Source organism: Mirounga angustirostris, unplaced genomic scaffold (genome assembly GCF_029215605.1).
Source record: "Mirounga angustirostris isolate CCGP_5_RB_7025 unplaced genomic scaffold, mMirAng1.0.hap1 SCAF_12, whole genome shotgun sequence".
NCBI lineage: Eukaryota > Metazoa > Chordata > Mammalia > Carnivora > Phocidae > Mirounga > Mirounga angustirostris.
In genome coordinates this window covers 104,989,772-105,004,674 of record NW_026991720.1, presented here as the reverse complement: position 1 = coordinate 105,004,674, position 14,903 = coordinate 104,989,772, and the positions used below count along the sequence as shown (strand labels likewise).

The 14,903-nt window shown below is 64.7% G+C and overlaps 1 protein-coding gene across 1 annotated transcript; it reads left to right on the top strand.

The window, feature by feature from the left end:
* Positions 1-303: 303 nt before the first annotated feature.
* On the top strand, positions 304-14,332 carry RAMP3 (receptor activity modifying protein 3). Its single transcript, XM_064575511.1, has 3 exons — positions 304-467; positions 6,518-6,650; positions 12,712-14,332. The coding sequence occupies exons 1-3, from the start codon at positions 407-409 to the stop codon at positions 12,965-12,967; spliced, it is 450 nt and encodes a 149-aa protein (XP_064431581.1). The 5' UTR covers positions 304-406; the 3' UTR covers positions 12,968-14,332.
* The last annotated feature ends 571 nt before the right edge of the window (positions 14,333-14,903 follow it).

Below are 14,903 nucleotides of genomic sequence, written 5' to 3'. Positions count from 1 at the left end.
CCCGCTCCCCGCCTCCCGGCGCACCCCCGGACGCGCACCCACTCCTTCCAGCTCCCTAGGCCGCCCCTCCCCCCAGCCCGCCCCCGTCCTGCCAACCGCGCGCTCGCCGCCTGCAGCACCCCGGAACGGGAGGGCCGGGGCTCGCACCGGGGGTGGGGGGCGTGTCTTGAGGGTGTGCGCTCCGGCTAGGGGGCGAGTCCTGGGGAGGGGGGGGAGGTGGGGCGCGTCCCGGGAGGGCGCGTCCCGGACAAGCGCGCGCTCTGGAAGCAGGAGTGTCCCCTGTGGGTGGGCGCGTCCCCGAGGGGGAGGGCGCAGTCTAGGGGCGGGCTCTCCGCGGCCCCACCCTCGACCGCGTCCCCCCCGGCGCCCCCCGCGCACCCGGCCGGGACCGAGCCTACCGCGCGCCATGGAGACGCGAGAGCGGCGGCGCCCGCAGGCTCGGCTGCTGCTGATGTTGCTGCTCTGCGGTAAGGGGGGCCGCGGGGGCCCGCGCCAGGGCGCCCCGACCTCCTCCGGGGCCGCGGGGACCCGCGCCCGCACCCGGCCGCGCCTCCCGCCCGGCACGGATCCCGGCCTGCCGGGCGCGCCCCGCTCCGGAGCGGCGAGCCCTGAGCCCGGGCGCCGTCCCCAGCCGCCGCGGGAGGGTCCTGCCCACGGTCCCCGGAGGAGCCGGAGGCGACGGCCCGGGGCTGGGAGGGGAGGCGCGGGGTCTCGAGCAGGATATGCCCGGCCAGCGGGCTGGGGCCGCGCCTGCTCCTCGCAGCCGCGATGTCGCCGGTCTCGCTGCCGGCGGGCTGGGGATGGCCTGCCAGGGCGACACCCCGAGCGAGCTGAGGCGGCGCAGGTCCGGCTCCCACTTCGCTGGTAGGTAGTGAGCTCCCCGTCCTGGAGCTCTTGCGTGCACCCCCCTCCCAGGGCTTGGGTGAGAGGAATCCAGACCCCGCAGGGCTGGTCCTTTCCACTTGTACTTGTCCTCGGAGGAAAGCCCTTTGGTGTGTGTGCGAGTGTGCGCGGGGCCCGCAGGACCGGGAAGGGGGCAGCTCCCTGAGGCTTCGCTCCCAGATCCCTCTTCTAGCAAGGAAAACGGGGCTCCGGGGAGGATACATTGCGATTTGGGAATGGATCGAATGAAAAGCTTGTTTTGAAAAATTTTACTAAAGAGAGGATCCAAGATCAAGTAAGAGGGTGTGTGTGTGTGTTTGGGGTGGGCTTCTCTGGGAGAGGCTTGCTGAGCAGGCTGCTCAGTTGAGGTGGGGAGCCCTGGCCTGGGGGTCAGGGGGCTCAGGGCCTCTCCCAGGGGCCACTGTCCCCTGGGTCCTGTGGGAGGCCAGCCTTGCCCTCGCTGGCCCACCCACGTCCCTGGCTGTAAGATGCAAAGTTGACCTTGTTTGAAATCGTTGTCGGCTTTGCTGATTTGGAACCGGTTAGGAGGTGGGAAAGGGCTGGATTGGCCCCTTGGCTTCCCGATCTCTGGGCTGCCTTTCCGGTGGAGGTGTCTGGGTGGGGAAAGTGGGGCTTCGTCTCACCTTCCAGGGTCAGAGCCTAGGGTTAGGTGGATCTTTGTGTTGAAGGAAAGGGTGCGTGGTGGCTTTTGGACATTGGGAGCACCCTGACGTGGGATTTCAGTAAGCCTCACATGCGAGGCCCTGGAATGGAGATTTTGGTTCCTCAAGGGAAGGGAGCCCTTAGCTTCATTCTGAGGATGGTTGAGGCTCCCCTGACCTGCCGCCAGCATTGGACTGTGAAGGACCAGAGGCAGACCCTGCACAAACATCTTCCGCGTTTAACAACACTGGGTTCGGGTCTGGAGGGCCATCTGGTCCTCCCTTGGTGGCTCCGTGGTCTCCCTTGCATGGAGCTTCGGTGGCTCCAGGGACCGACAGCACCCCAGACAGCGCTGGTGCTGTGTGCGAGCATGGCACTGTCCTCTCTTTGTCACTGGTGAGTAATGATGTCCCTATGCCGAGTCACCTCCTGTCACCCAGACTCGCATGCACTCCACCGGGCCCAGTGACCCAGGGGCTGCGCAGAAGTGGTTGGCCGATAGGGGCCTCGACGGTCTTCTGACCCCACTCCTCGTTTTACAGATAAGAAATTGAAGTCCATGGGGCGCCTGGGTGGCTCAGTCGTTAAGCGTCTGCCTTCAGCTCAGGTCATGATCCCGGGGTTCTGGGATCGAGCCCCACATCGGGCTCCCTGCTCTGCGGGAAGCCTGCTTCTCCCTCTCCCACTCCCCCTGCTTGTGTTCCTGCTCTCGCTATGTCTCTCTCTGTCAAAAAAATAAATAAAATCTTAAAAAAAAAAAAAAGAAATTGAAGTCCAGGGTGGGGAGGACATTGCCCAGACTCAGGGGCAGGGGCAGAACCTTCCAGACACTATGGCCAGCCTGGCCATGCCTGCCGCTCAGAGCCTGGTGACTGGTGTGGTTGCTCCTCGTTTCCATCCGAGCCGGATGAGAGGCTCCTGTATTTCATTTCCAAATGCCCCGCTGTAAAAGGCCTTTCTCTGGGAAATGCATCTGTTTGGGTGTTTATCACCTCCTGGAGTCTGGAAGCTCCCGAGACAAAAGGAACCCAGTACTACGTTTTCTTTGTTTCCCTGGTGGAACCAACGGAGTTTTGTATTTCAGTTTAATTCCCGAGACCTTTACTGATGCAGCTGGCAGCTTGTGGCAGTCGCCCACTTTCTCGGTGTTGTCAGGAATCTTCGTCTTTACCTGCTGTTCTAACGCTGGCCGGGGTGTTGGGTTTTGTGGGGAGTGTTTGAACAGGGGGTGCACAGGGATGGTGCTAGAATGCCCCAGGACACTTCTGGTTTGCCCCACGGTGCCTGCCTTGTGCAGACCCAGCGGTGACACTGTCCTGGTATCCTCATAGCACCCCCCATGGTCCTTAAGGGCCAGTGCTGGCCAAGTTCCTGCCGCACTGCGGTGGAGACTCTGGTCCAGGAGAAGGAGGAGGAGGGGCCAGAAGAGAGAGGGTCCCAGGGCAGAGGGAGGAGAACAAGAGGAAGGAAGCGCTGAGCTGGGTCTTAGTGGGTTGACAGCAGGTGGTTAGGGTATGCTGCGGGGCTCTTGGGGGTCCAGGTCCAGGGGTTGCCAGTCCAGGGGTCCAGGGCCATGGGGTCCAGGTCCAGGGGATGCAGGTCCAGGGGTCCAGGGGGTCCAGAGGTGCAGGTCCAGGTGTCGGGGTCCAGCCCAGGTGTCGGATCAGGTAGACGGTCTAGGACTTGTGTGGCTTATGCCCGTGTGGGAGGTGGGTGGAGCTCAGGAGACTCAGATGGGATGCTGTGATGACTCCATCAGGGAAAGGCCAGGCCCAGGAATGGGTCCAGGGGCTAGGTGTGGAGGACTTCTAGCACCTATGATGGGGAGCCCACTGGGGAGCAGGAGAGAGAGGTGCCTTGGGAATAGGGCAGTGATGGGAGAAGGGAACGTGGGCTGGCTTCATCATCATTCCCCACCCCCCCATGGGCCCCCAAGGGCCTGAACTCCCCAGAGTCACTAGCACCATGCCCATGTGGCCCTGGACCCAGGGCTGCCTTCCTGCCGCAGATGGGCAGGTGCATCTGGGCAGGGTGGTGGATCGAGGCCAGCGCATGGCACACCCTGGCTCACATTGATTCTGCGTTTGGCTGTGGGAAAGTTGATTTTCCTCTGGGCATTTAAACTGGGGGGATGGGGGGGCAGGAGACTTGATGCTGTTCCTCAGGCAAACCACGGATGGGATTGGCATGAGGGTGTCGGCTCAGGCCAGTCTGACAGGCCACTGGGAGGCAGCTCTACAGGAAGGTGGTTTGGGCTTGACCCCTACTGTGTTACTGAGCAGGTGGATGACCTTCCCTTTGTGGCAACCCTGTCTTTTTAAGTGCCTCTGCGAGTGGGACCTTACTTAGGACAGGGCACTGTGGACATTGGTCAGGCATTGGGAGGAGATGGCATGGCTCCTCTTGAAGGGACATCAGCTTGAGTCTTGGCTGCTGCATGCCTGGACTCTATGAGTGAAGGTTCCGAGATTGGGTTCAGCGGGAGAGTGCTGGGGTTGAAAACTGCCCTGGGAGGCCTGCCTCAGTGTGGCTCAGGGTCCACCTTTCCAACCTCACTGCCACCCCTTCACCCCTAACAACTGTGGGTGCCCCCCCAAGCCAAGTGCAGTCTGGCTCCATGGCCCGCTGTCTGTACCTGGCACTCCCTCACTGTTCGTTTTCTGTAATCTCACTGATTTTTTGGCTATTCATTTGTTCTGTAAATTAGTGAGAGAAGAGTATTTAATTCTCAACTGTTACTGTGGATTTGTCATTTTGTTCCTTGCAGTTCTATCCATTTTTGCCTCCTGTGTTTTGATGCTCTGTTATTAGGGGCATACATGTTTAGCATTGCTATGTCTCCTTGGTGAATTGAATCATTTATCATTGTGAAAGACCCTCCTTATCTCTGGTAATATTCTTTGCTCTGAATATACTTCATTCAGAATTCATATAGCCTCTCCACCTTTCTTTGGATTAGTATGGTATGTCTTTTTCCACCCTTTTACTTTGAATGTATTTGAGTTTTTTTGTTTAAAGTAGGATTCTTACGAACAGCCTATGGTTGGGGCTTGTTTTTGGATCTCATCTAACAACTTTGCTTCTTAACTGGGGTGTTTAGGCCATTGACTCTCAATCAATTTTTTTTTTTAAAGATTTATTTATTTATTTATTTGACAGAGAGAGACACAGCGAGAGAGGGAACACAAGCAGGGGGAGTGGGAGAGGGAGAAGCAGGCTTCCCGCCGAGCAGGGAGCCTGATGCGGGGCTCGATCCCAGGACCCTGGGATCATGACCTGAGCCGAAGGCAGACGCTTAACGGCTGAGCCACCTAGGCGCCCCAATCAATTTTTTTTTTAAGATTTTATTTTTGAGTAATCTCTACACCCAAGGCTTGAACTCACAACCCTGAGATCACGAGTCACATGCTCTACCGACCGGGCCAGCCAGGCATCCCTCAATCTGACTGTTGACATGGTTTGGTTTATATCTACCATTGTGTCATCAGTACTTTTTCTCTTCTCTTTTTTTATGTTTTCTTTTGGACTTAATTTTTTTTAAAACTCTTCACTGCCTTGCCCTCTTCGTTCTCACCTCCCTTCTGTTCCCAGAAGCGCCCTTATGGTCATGGGGCCACCTTCTTTGTGGTGCAAGCCCCTCCCTGAGCCAGGCACCCTGTGATCTCCCCTGGGGACGACGTGGCCTGCAGTGTGGGATCTCAGTGGGTCAGAACCTGCCATTTCTTCTGCACTTGCTTGTGCTCAGACTGTGAAATTTGTGCTGTTGCCCTCAGGAACTGGTCATTCATTCATTCATTCTCTTGAAAAGTCTTTTCGGAATATCAACGAGGTGCTGATGGTTAGGGGAGTGAGGGAGCAGCAGGGTTTTACCAAATACCTACAGTAACAACAAACACCGTAAAGATGGGAGCCTCCTTGGGCACATGGCTAATGCCTGTCCATATGGCCCCCTGTGAGGCCAGGACCCGTTTCCCTTCGTTTACAGATGGGGAAACTGAGGTCAGCTGGTGACCAGTGATGCTGGGTGTGAGCCCAGGTCTGCCCAGTTCTGGGTGTGGGCCTCTCTCCTGTTACCTTCCCTACGATTTCTCCTGCAGCACAATACTCTCTGCCAGGACACACAGAGACATACACACACATACACACATATGCACACACATACCAGGACACACACCACGGGGCTTTCTCTTGATTTTGTGGTGGGAGCCAAAGCAGGGTCCATGCGAAGGAAACTTCTGAGGGGTGTCTGGGGAGGAAGGATGGTTGGGTCCTGAGGGTGAGTGCTCCTCGGTGGGGAGATGATCTGGGTGAAGGTGGCGGTGGAGGGATGGGGGTGCTAGGGGCAGAGGTGGAGCGGGGAGGGGGTGCCGGGAATCCTGGGGGGACCCCTGCCGGACCTAGGGGGTGACCTGGCCTCCGCTTCTGGAACATGAGTCCCTATGTCTCGTCGGCTCCAGGCCTCCTGGAATTGAGGGGCAGCTCTGACAGGGCCGGTGGCGTTCACCCCATGGGGGCCTCCGCTGGTGCCCTCGTGGTCCCAGGAGGTCAGCAGACTCTCAGGATCTTTCTGGGGACATGCTCTGGGCACCCTCCACCCTGGCGCTGCATTGGGGCTGCTTTGCCACCCCTGATGGAGGGGACCCGCTCCCCACCCCCACCGCACACGGGAGCCCACCTGTTCTCGGCTTCCCCAGTCCCCAGGACACGCATCCCCTGCCCGCTGCCCTCCCTCGCCTTCTTTCTCCCACACCCCATTGGGAGGCCATGGCTCTCTGGGCCCCATCTAGGTGACACCCACCCACGTGGGTCCCCTTTTGGCAGTGGCTTCACTTCTCTGGGCCACACGGCGGGGGGGCCAGCGTGAGGGACCCCAGCTGCCTGCGGGGGCGTGGGGGATGTCAGCAGGAGGCTCGAGGGTCCCATTGCAAACCACATTCCCAGCAGTGTCATGCCGTGGCTGTCCCCTCTGCAGGTGGGTGTCCCCGAGTGGGTGGCTGCAACGAGACTCGCATGCTGGAGAAGCTGCCCCTCTGCGGGAAGGCCTTCGCCGACATGATGCACAAGGTGGACGTCTGGAAGTGGTGCAACCTGTCCGAGTTCATCGTGTGAGTGCCGCTGCTCCGCACGGGCCGCCCTTGCCGCCGCCGCCTGCCCTCCCTGCTCAGCCCTGCCCTCCCCTGCCACACCTGCCCCCTGCCCCCCCTGCCGCCGTCTGCCCACCCCTCTCACCCCTGCCACCCCCGCCCTCCCTGCCCTCCCCTGCCACCCCTGCCCTCCCTGCTCACCCCTGCCCTCCCTGCCCTCCCCTGCCGCCGCCTGCCCTCCCTGCTCAGCCCTGCCCTCCCCTGCCACACCTGCCCCCTGCCCCCCCTGCTGCCGCCTGCCCACCCCTCTCACCCCTGCCACCCCCGCCCTCCCTGCCCTCCCCTGCCGCCTCATGCCCTCCCTGCTCACCCCTGCCCTCCCCTGCCACACCTGCCCCCTGCCCTCCCCTGCCGCCGCCTGCCCACCCCTCTCACCCCTGCCACCCCCGCCCTCCCTGCCCTCCCCTGCCACCCCTGCCCTCCCTGCTCACCCCTGCCCTCCCTGCCCTCCCCTGCCGCCGCCTGCCCTCCCTGCTCACCCCTGCCACCCCTGCCCTCCCCTGCCGCCGCCTGCCCACCCCTCTCACCCCTGCCACCCCTGCCCTCCCTGCCCTCCCCTGCCACCCCTGCCCTCCCTGCTCACCCCTGCCCTCCCCTGCCACCCCTGCCCTCCCTGCCCTCCCCTGCCGCCGCCTGCCCTCCCTGCTCACCCCTGCCCTCCCTGCCCTCCCCTGCCACCCCTGCCCTCCCTGCTCACCCCTGCCCTCTCCTGCCACACCTGCCCCCTGCCCTCCCCTGCCGCCGCCTGCCCACCCCTCTCACCCCTGCCACCCCTGCCCTCCCCTGCCGCCGCCTGCCCACCCCTCTCACCCCTGCCACCCCCGCCCTCCCTGCCCTCCCCTGCCGCCTCATGCCCTCCCTGCTCACCCCTGCCCTCCCCTGCCACACCTGCCCCCTGCCCTCCCCTGCCGCCGCCTGCCCACCCCTCTCACCCCTGCCACCCCCGCCCTCCCTGCCCTCCCCTGCCACCCCTGCCCTCCCTGCTCACCCCTGCCCTCCCTGCCCTCCCCTGCCGCCGCCTGCCCTCCCTGCTCACCCCTGCCACCCCTGCCCTCCCCTGCCGCCGCCTGCCCACCCCTCTCACCCCTGCCACCCCTGCCCTCCCTGCCCTCCCCTGCCACCCCTGCCCTCCCTGCTCACCCCTGCCCTCCCCTGCCACCCCTGCCCTCCCTGCCCTCCCCTGCCGCCGCCTGCCCTCCCTGCTCACCCCTGCCCTCCCTGCCCTCCCCTGCCACCCCTGCCCTCCCTGCTCACCCCTGCCCTCTCCTGCCACACCTGCCCCCTGCCCTCCCCTGCCGCCGCCTGCCCACCCCTCTCACCCCTGCCACCCCTGCCCTCCCCTGCCGCCGCCTGCCCACCCCTCTCACCCCTGCCACCCCTGCCCTCCCTGCCCTCCCCTGCCGCCACCTGCCCTCCCTGCTCACCCCGCCCTCCCTGCCCTCCCCTGCCACCCCTGCCCTCCCTGCTCACCCCTGCCCTCCCCTGCCACCCCTGCCCTCCCTGCTCACCCCTGCCCTCCCTGCCCTCCCCTGCCGCCTCATGCCCTCCCTGCTCACCACTGCCCTCCGTGCCTTCCCCTGCCGCCGCCTGCCCTCCCTGCTCACCCCTGCCCTCCCCTGCTGCCGCCTGCCCTCCCCTGCTGCCGCCTGCCCTCCCTGCCCTTCCCTGCCCATTCCCAGCAGATGCAGAAATTTCAGTCTGTTTGGTTCAGGAACAGTTCCCCCACACCAGCTGTGCCACGTCCACCAGGGGTTGTGGGTGTGGACCTCACCCCCAGAGCCACTGTCTGCTGGGGCACTGGGCACGGAAGCCCCTAGAACAGCTGTTGGGGATGGAGAGCAGGGGGCCTGGGTTTGGAGGAGTCAGGGCTGAAGCAGCTGAGCCGACCTGGGGCTTCTGGGGAGGACGGGGGCTCCCGATAGGCACGGGGCAGGGGTAGCTCGGCCTGTGGGGGCCACCAGCATAGCACCAGCCACGATGCGGAGATGCAGGGAGGGTGGGCAGGCCGGTTGCTGATGATTTGCAAGGAGGTAAAAGCCAGTGTGTCTTGAGGTTTCATGCTAAGTGTGATCCCGGGCACCTTCTTGTCCTCGGAGCCGTGGGGAAGCTTCTGGACGCCAGGCTTGGAGTGGACATGGGAGGAGGGCCAGGGAGGATGAGGTGGGAGATTCCCACCCTGTGTCTCTGTCACCACTAAAGCCTCGGTGAGGAGGTCAAGCTGATGTCCAGCCCTGGGGCCAGAGGACGGGAGCAGGCTGCCGGAGGGGCATCTGGGGTCAGAGCACCAGGGGGAGCTGACTTCCCACCCCAGCTGAGCCAGACCCCACGCCGGAGAGGGGGGCTGGCCTCCAAGACCTGGGAGGTCTGCAAGGCAGCTGAGGGCCATCCGAGGGGCAGCCGGGGTCCAGAGCCCCTCCCTGAGGCTTGTTCTCTGCGCTGTTGGGACTGAGGTGCCTCTTCACACTGTGACCATGGCCCAGGCCTGGGCCCCAAGCCGGGAGCCTGGGGACAGTGGCTGGTGCCCAGCCGCCCCTTCCCCTGCACCGAGGAGGGGACCCCTCGGGTGAGCCGTCCTTCCTGAGGCGGGGGGGGGGTGCTGCTGGGGCTCCCTCGGAGGGCCCAGCAGAGCCTGGGATGTTCCAGGCAACCCTGTCCCCCAGGCCCGAACCCCTGCCAGCCCAGAGCCCCCTGGTCGTGAGCATCCAGGTGGGACTGGGACATCGGATAAAGGGCTCTGGCAGGAACAGCGGGGCGGGGACCCACATCTTGAGATCCCCGTGCAACCGCAACCGGAGGGAGACCGCGGTGCCATGTCAGTGCCTTGGGGCGTCCTGAGGGCCAGAGAGGAAGCTCGGCAGACGCAGAAAGCGCCCCTGGCGGTGGAACACCGAGCAGAAGATGACAGAGCTGGGCGCACGAGGCTGTCAGGGGTCCTGGGGGCAGGAGTTCTAGAAGACGGGCAGGGGGACGCAGGGAGGAACTCAGGGCCATTTCCAGGTGGGGGCTCAGGTTCAGACCCCGAGGGCTTGCCCCGTGCCTGGCACCAAGACTGCGGACTGAGGCGTGGGCCGCGAAGGGGCAGAGACGCATGGGTAGAGAGACAACAGCGGGCTGGACACACGTGAGGACTGGGGGCCTCAGGCTCCCTTTGCAGCCCTGGAAACCAGGAGGGGGTGGGGCCGGGGCCTTGGATTTCTAGACCGCTTTTCCCCGCCAATCCGTCATCATGGAAACAGCCCCAGACACGCAGAGTTCCCACCTCATGCTTCCCGGGCGCCCTTTCTCAGGGTGCAGGCAGGGGTGGTGCCATCCCCCCGCCCCCCAGAGAGTGAGCAAACCACAAAAGAGGACAAAGTCAGAGACGGAGGGCAGAGGCAGAGCGGGAGGGTGGGAGTGGCAGCCCCGGGCTGGCGCAGGGGTCCCAGTGGCAGCGAGCACCTGGGGGGGCCTGTCCCCATGGTGATCCGTGTCTGAGGTCACTGCCCTTGTCCTCGCCCCACAGCCAGCTTGCTGAGGATGGAGACCCCGTCCATCCCATTAAGGGGAGGCTGCCGGTGAGGTTTCCAAGTGCCGTGCCATATCGCCTACGAGCAATAATGCAGGCAGCAAATCTTGAAGGAAAGCAAGGAGCTGAGTCAGGAGCCGAGTTGGGAAAGCGTCTGCCTGGTGGGAGAGGGCATCTGACCGGGGGGCTTCCGGGTTGTGTACCCCGCCCCCTGCCGTCGGGGCTATAGCTGCATCTTCTTTAACTGCGTGTGCAGCGCCCCAGGAGCTGGAGGGAGGGTGTTCCAGGGGCCACACCCAAGGGGGACATGGGGAGGCCCCGGGTGACCAGGGGATGCTAGGGAAGAACGAGCCGTGTTGTGACCCTGCTTCCCCGATGTCATGCATATAGCGCCTTCCTTGTGAAGAGCCCCTCAGTTGTGTCTCCAGCCTGAGCCGAGGCCGGCGAGTTAGCAGGGCGTGGGGCTGTGTGCGGACGGCAGGATGCCAGGGAGTTGTGGCCTCTGCAAGCCTTGTTGGCCCAGCTAGCCCCCAGCATTCTCGAGAAGCACCGGGAGTGGGTATTCGGCATGCGTCTCCGTGAGCCGATCCATAGACATGGGTGCTCTGCTCAGCGCTGTGCGTCTATGCTCATGGGTGCGCTCACCTGACCCTCTCCGTTATCCTACTGGATAGGTACTATGAACCCCACTTACAGGTGGAGAAACTGAGGCTCAGGGACACAAGAAACGTGGCCGAAATCCGGAAGCTGGTCTGTGCTGGGGCGGGAGGCAGCCTGTCAGCCCACGCTGTTCCGCACTGCCTTCTGGGGGCGTGGGCCCCGGCTCCAAAGCCTGGCTTTGCACACTTGTGTCCAGGTTCATCTGGCCCCATCTTGGCCCTGGGGAGTGGTGGTGGCCTTCCCACAGGCAAGGGAGTCAGAGCATAGGGTTCTCGTCAGAGTCTGGGGACGGCGGCTGCCCCAAGCAAAGGCCAGGTTGGATCTCTCCTGGACAGCAGGCCACTGAGCCCGTGTGTGCAGGGGTGGGTCTGGGGATGACGGGCTTCCTGTGGACCAGACCTGGGCATGTCCCAGGCTCTGGACATGACTCAGGCCGTCCCTTCTGCTCCCAGCTCTCTTCCGTCTGTGTGGGCCCCTCCTCGTAGGCATTACCTGGGGGGCCCAGGTGTGGGACCTGCATTCCAGCCTCTGGCCTAGGGCCCTGCCAGGAGGGCTGGGCACCCGGAGGGCCTGGCCACGTGAATCCACTGCTCCTCCTTTCCTACCCCTTGTTGGGCAGAGACAGCCTCTGTGTAGGAAGCAGCTCCTTCCTGTTGATGGCTCAGGCCAGGCCATGTTCCCCAGGACAATGCAGGAAGGAGGACACGGGGCACAGAGCCTCAGGCCTGCCTCACCCCAGCCTTCGTACCCGTGGGGAGCCGAGGTCGGAACCCCTGGCCCTCCTGCTCCTGATCTGCATGTGGCACTCAGCCAGGGGTGGGAAGGCCCAGGCCGTGGACAGGGCGGGTGCACCCTGGCATGTGTCCGTCTAGCCCTCTCTCTGGAGCATCTTGGGGGCTGGTCGCCAGTCTTGGCTCCCACCTCCAGAGGCCGCTGGCTGTGTTCAGGGCGAGGTTGCCATTCGGCTGACTCTGGGTCCCCGAAGCTGCACCGTGGTCGGCTGTTTGAACTGTCCAGAGCCCACCTGCTGGACAGACGTGGCACCTCATGGGTGGCTTGCTGAGTGCCTTCGGAGGTCTGATGACATGGACAGGGAGGCCCTTGGGGGAGGGGGCTCGAGCCTGTTCTGTCCAATGGGGGCCGCCCCCTCCTGACCCGGCAAATGAGGCAGCTGGCCCTTGGCCTTAGAGGTCCCTCTCCTGGGGCCCACAGAGTGTCTTAGATGATGAGGGCCTTGTGGGTCGTGCATCCCTCTGCCTTGAAGAAAGGGGTCAGGCCTGATGTGTCCTCTGGGCAGACTGGGAAGTCCTGGGAGCCCTGGGGGCTGGGCCCAGACTGGGGGCTCTGGGAGCTCACAGCCTCCCAGGGAGGTGGTCACCCGCATGGGGTGTAGATAGAACTCAGCCGCAGAGCTTCCTTGCTCTGTTTGGTCTTGGTTGAGATGGAAGGTCTGGGGTCTGGGCCAAATGAGCTCAGGGTGTGTGTGGAGGTCACCTCACTGGCGGGGGGTGGGGGGGTGGTCAGTCCTGGGGGGTTCATGGCAGGCATCTGGCCAAGCGGAGTGGAGCGTGGTTTTGCGCGTGGGGGGAAGCGGCTGAGGCTCAGGGGAGGAAAGGCTTGGCCGGGGTGGGGGGGTGGGGCGGGGGGGAGGGGGCAGGGGGGATGATCACCTTGCCCCAGGAGCCTCTGGGCAAGGAGGCAGCATGTCGGGTAGGCACATGGTATGAGGGTCCCGGGGGCGCTCCTGTCCCCGCTGTCCAGCGCCGCCCAGGGCTGGGCCCCACCCCCTGCTCTCCCGGGTCACGGCCGCATGATGGGGGCGCAGGGAGCCGGTTGTCACACCCTCTGCCTTTGCAGGTACTACGAGACCTTCACCAACTGCACCGAGGTGGAGACCAACGTGGTGGGCTGCTACTGGCCCAACCCCCTGGCGCAGGGGTTCATCAGCGGCGTCCACAGGCAGTTCTTCGCCAACTGCACCGTGGACAGGACGCACTGGGAGGACCCCCCGGACGAGGTTCTCATCCCGCTCATCGCTGTGCCGGTCCTGCTGACCGTGGCCATGGCCGGCCTGGTGGTATGGCGCAGCAAGCGCCCTGACCAGCTGCTGTGAGGCTCGGCGGTCGGAGGGGCCGCGCCTGGAGAGAGGGAAGGCCGGGCGGGGGGCTGGGGAGCCGCCCAGGACCCAGACCCGGACCCGGCGGTCGTGGGCAGGCGTCACCAGGCCCCGCAGCTCGCTGCAGTCATGCTGCTCACCCAGGCTCTTCCTCTTTCTTGGGCTGGGGAAGAAAACGCACCAAGCCCGGAGCCCGAATCACTGCTGCTGTGCCCGCTGCCCAGGCTGGGTGTCCAGGCCATTCCTTTGCAGAGCCCTGCCTGGCCCTGGCCGGGCCTCCTGCCCTCACCCTGCCCGCTCCCTGGCTCTGACTCCACCTCCCAACCCGACCCCACCCCCTGCCCTGACCCCACCCCTATCCCGCCCCCGCCCCCTGTCCTGACTCCACCCCCTGTCTGATTCTGACACCACCTCCCAACCTGACCCCACCCCCTGCCTGGCTCTGACTCCACCTCCCAGCCGACCCCACCCCCTGCCCTGACCCCACCCCTATCCCGCCCCCGCCCCCTGTCCTGACTCCACCCCCTGTCTGATTCTGACACCACCTCCCAACCTGACCCCACCCCCTGCCTGGCTCTGACTCCACCTCCCAGCCCGACCCCACCCCCTGCCTGGCTCTGACTCCACCTCCCAACCCGACCCCACCCCCTGCCCTGACCCCACCCCTATCCCGACCCCACCCCCTGCCCTGACCCCACCCCTGGCCTGACTGACTCCACCTCCCAACCCGACCCCACCCCCTGCCCTGACCCCACCCCTATCCCGCCCCCGCCCCCTGTCCTGACTCCACCCCCTGTCTGATTCTGACACCACCTCCCAACCTGACCCCACCCCCTGCCTGGCTCTGACTCCACCTCCCAGCCCGACCCCACCCCCTGCCTGGCTCTGACTCCACCTCCCAACCCGACCCCACCCCCTGCCCTGACCCCACCCCTGGCCTGACTGACTCCACCTCCCAACCCGACCCCACCCCCTGCCCTGACCCCACCCCTATCCCGACCCCACCCCCTGCCCTGACCCCACCCCTGGCCTGACTGACTCCACCTCCCAACCCGACCCCACCCCCTGCCCTGACCCCACCCCTATCCCGCCCCCGCCCCCTGTCCTGACTCCACCCCCTGTCTGATTCTGACACCACCTCCCAACCTGACCCCACCCCCTGCCTGGCTCTGACTCCACCTCCCAGCCCGACCCCACCCCCTGCCTGGCTCTGACTCCACCTCCCAACCCGACCCCACCCCCTGCCCTGACCCCACCCCTGGCCTGACTGACTCCACCTCCCAACCCGACCCCACCCCCTGCCCTGACTCCACCCCCTGCCTGGTTCTGACTCCACCTCCCAACCCAACCCCACCCCCTGCCCTGACCTCACCCCTATCCCGACCCCACCCCCTGCCCTGACCCCACCCCTGGCCTGACTGACTCCACCTCCCAACCCGACCCCACCCCCTCCCCTGACCACACTCCCTGCCCTGACCCCACCCCCTGTCCTGACCCCACCCCCTGCCTGGCTCTGACTCCACCTCCCAACCCGACCCCACCCCCTGCCCTGACCCCGCCTCTATCCCGACCCACCCCGTCCCGACTCCACCCCCTGCCCTGACTCCACCTCCTGCCCTGACCCCACGCCTGGCCTGGCTCTGACTCCACCTCCCAACTCGACCCCACCCCCTCCCCTGACCACACCCCCTGTCCTGACCCCACCTTCCAACCCGGCCTACCCTCTGTACTGGCCACACCCCCTGCCCTGACCCCACCTCCTGCGCTGGCCCTGACTCCACCCCCGGGTTGGCTCCACCCCCTCTGGCGCCGCCCTGGGCCTCCCCCGCCTGGCCGGCCCACTCACACCTGGGCTGGGGATGCATAGCGTGTGCGCGCCGTGTTTGTAGGCTCTTGCTGCGTTGTGTGAGCCCTCCTGGCGGGGAGCCCATGC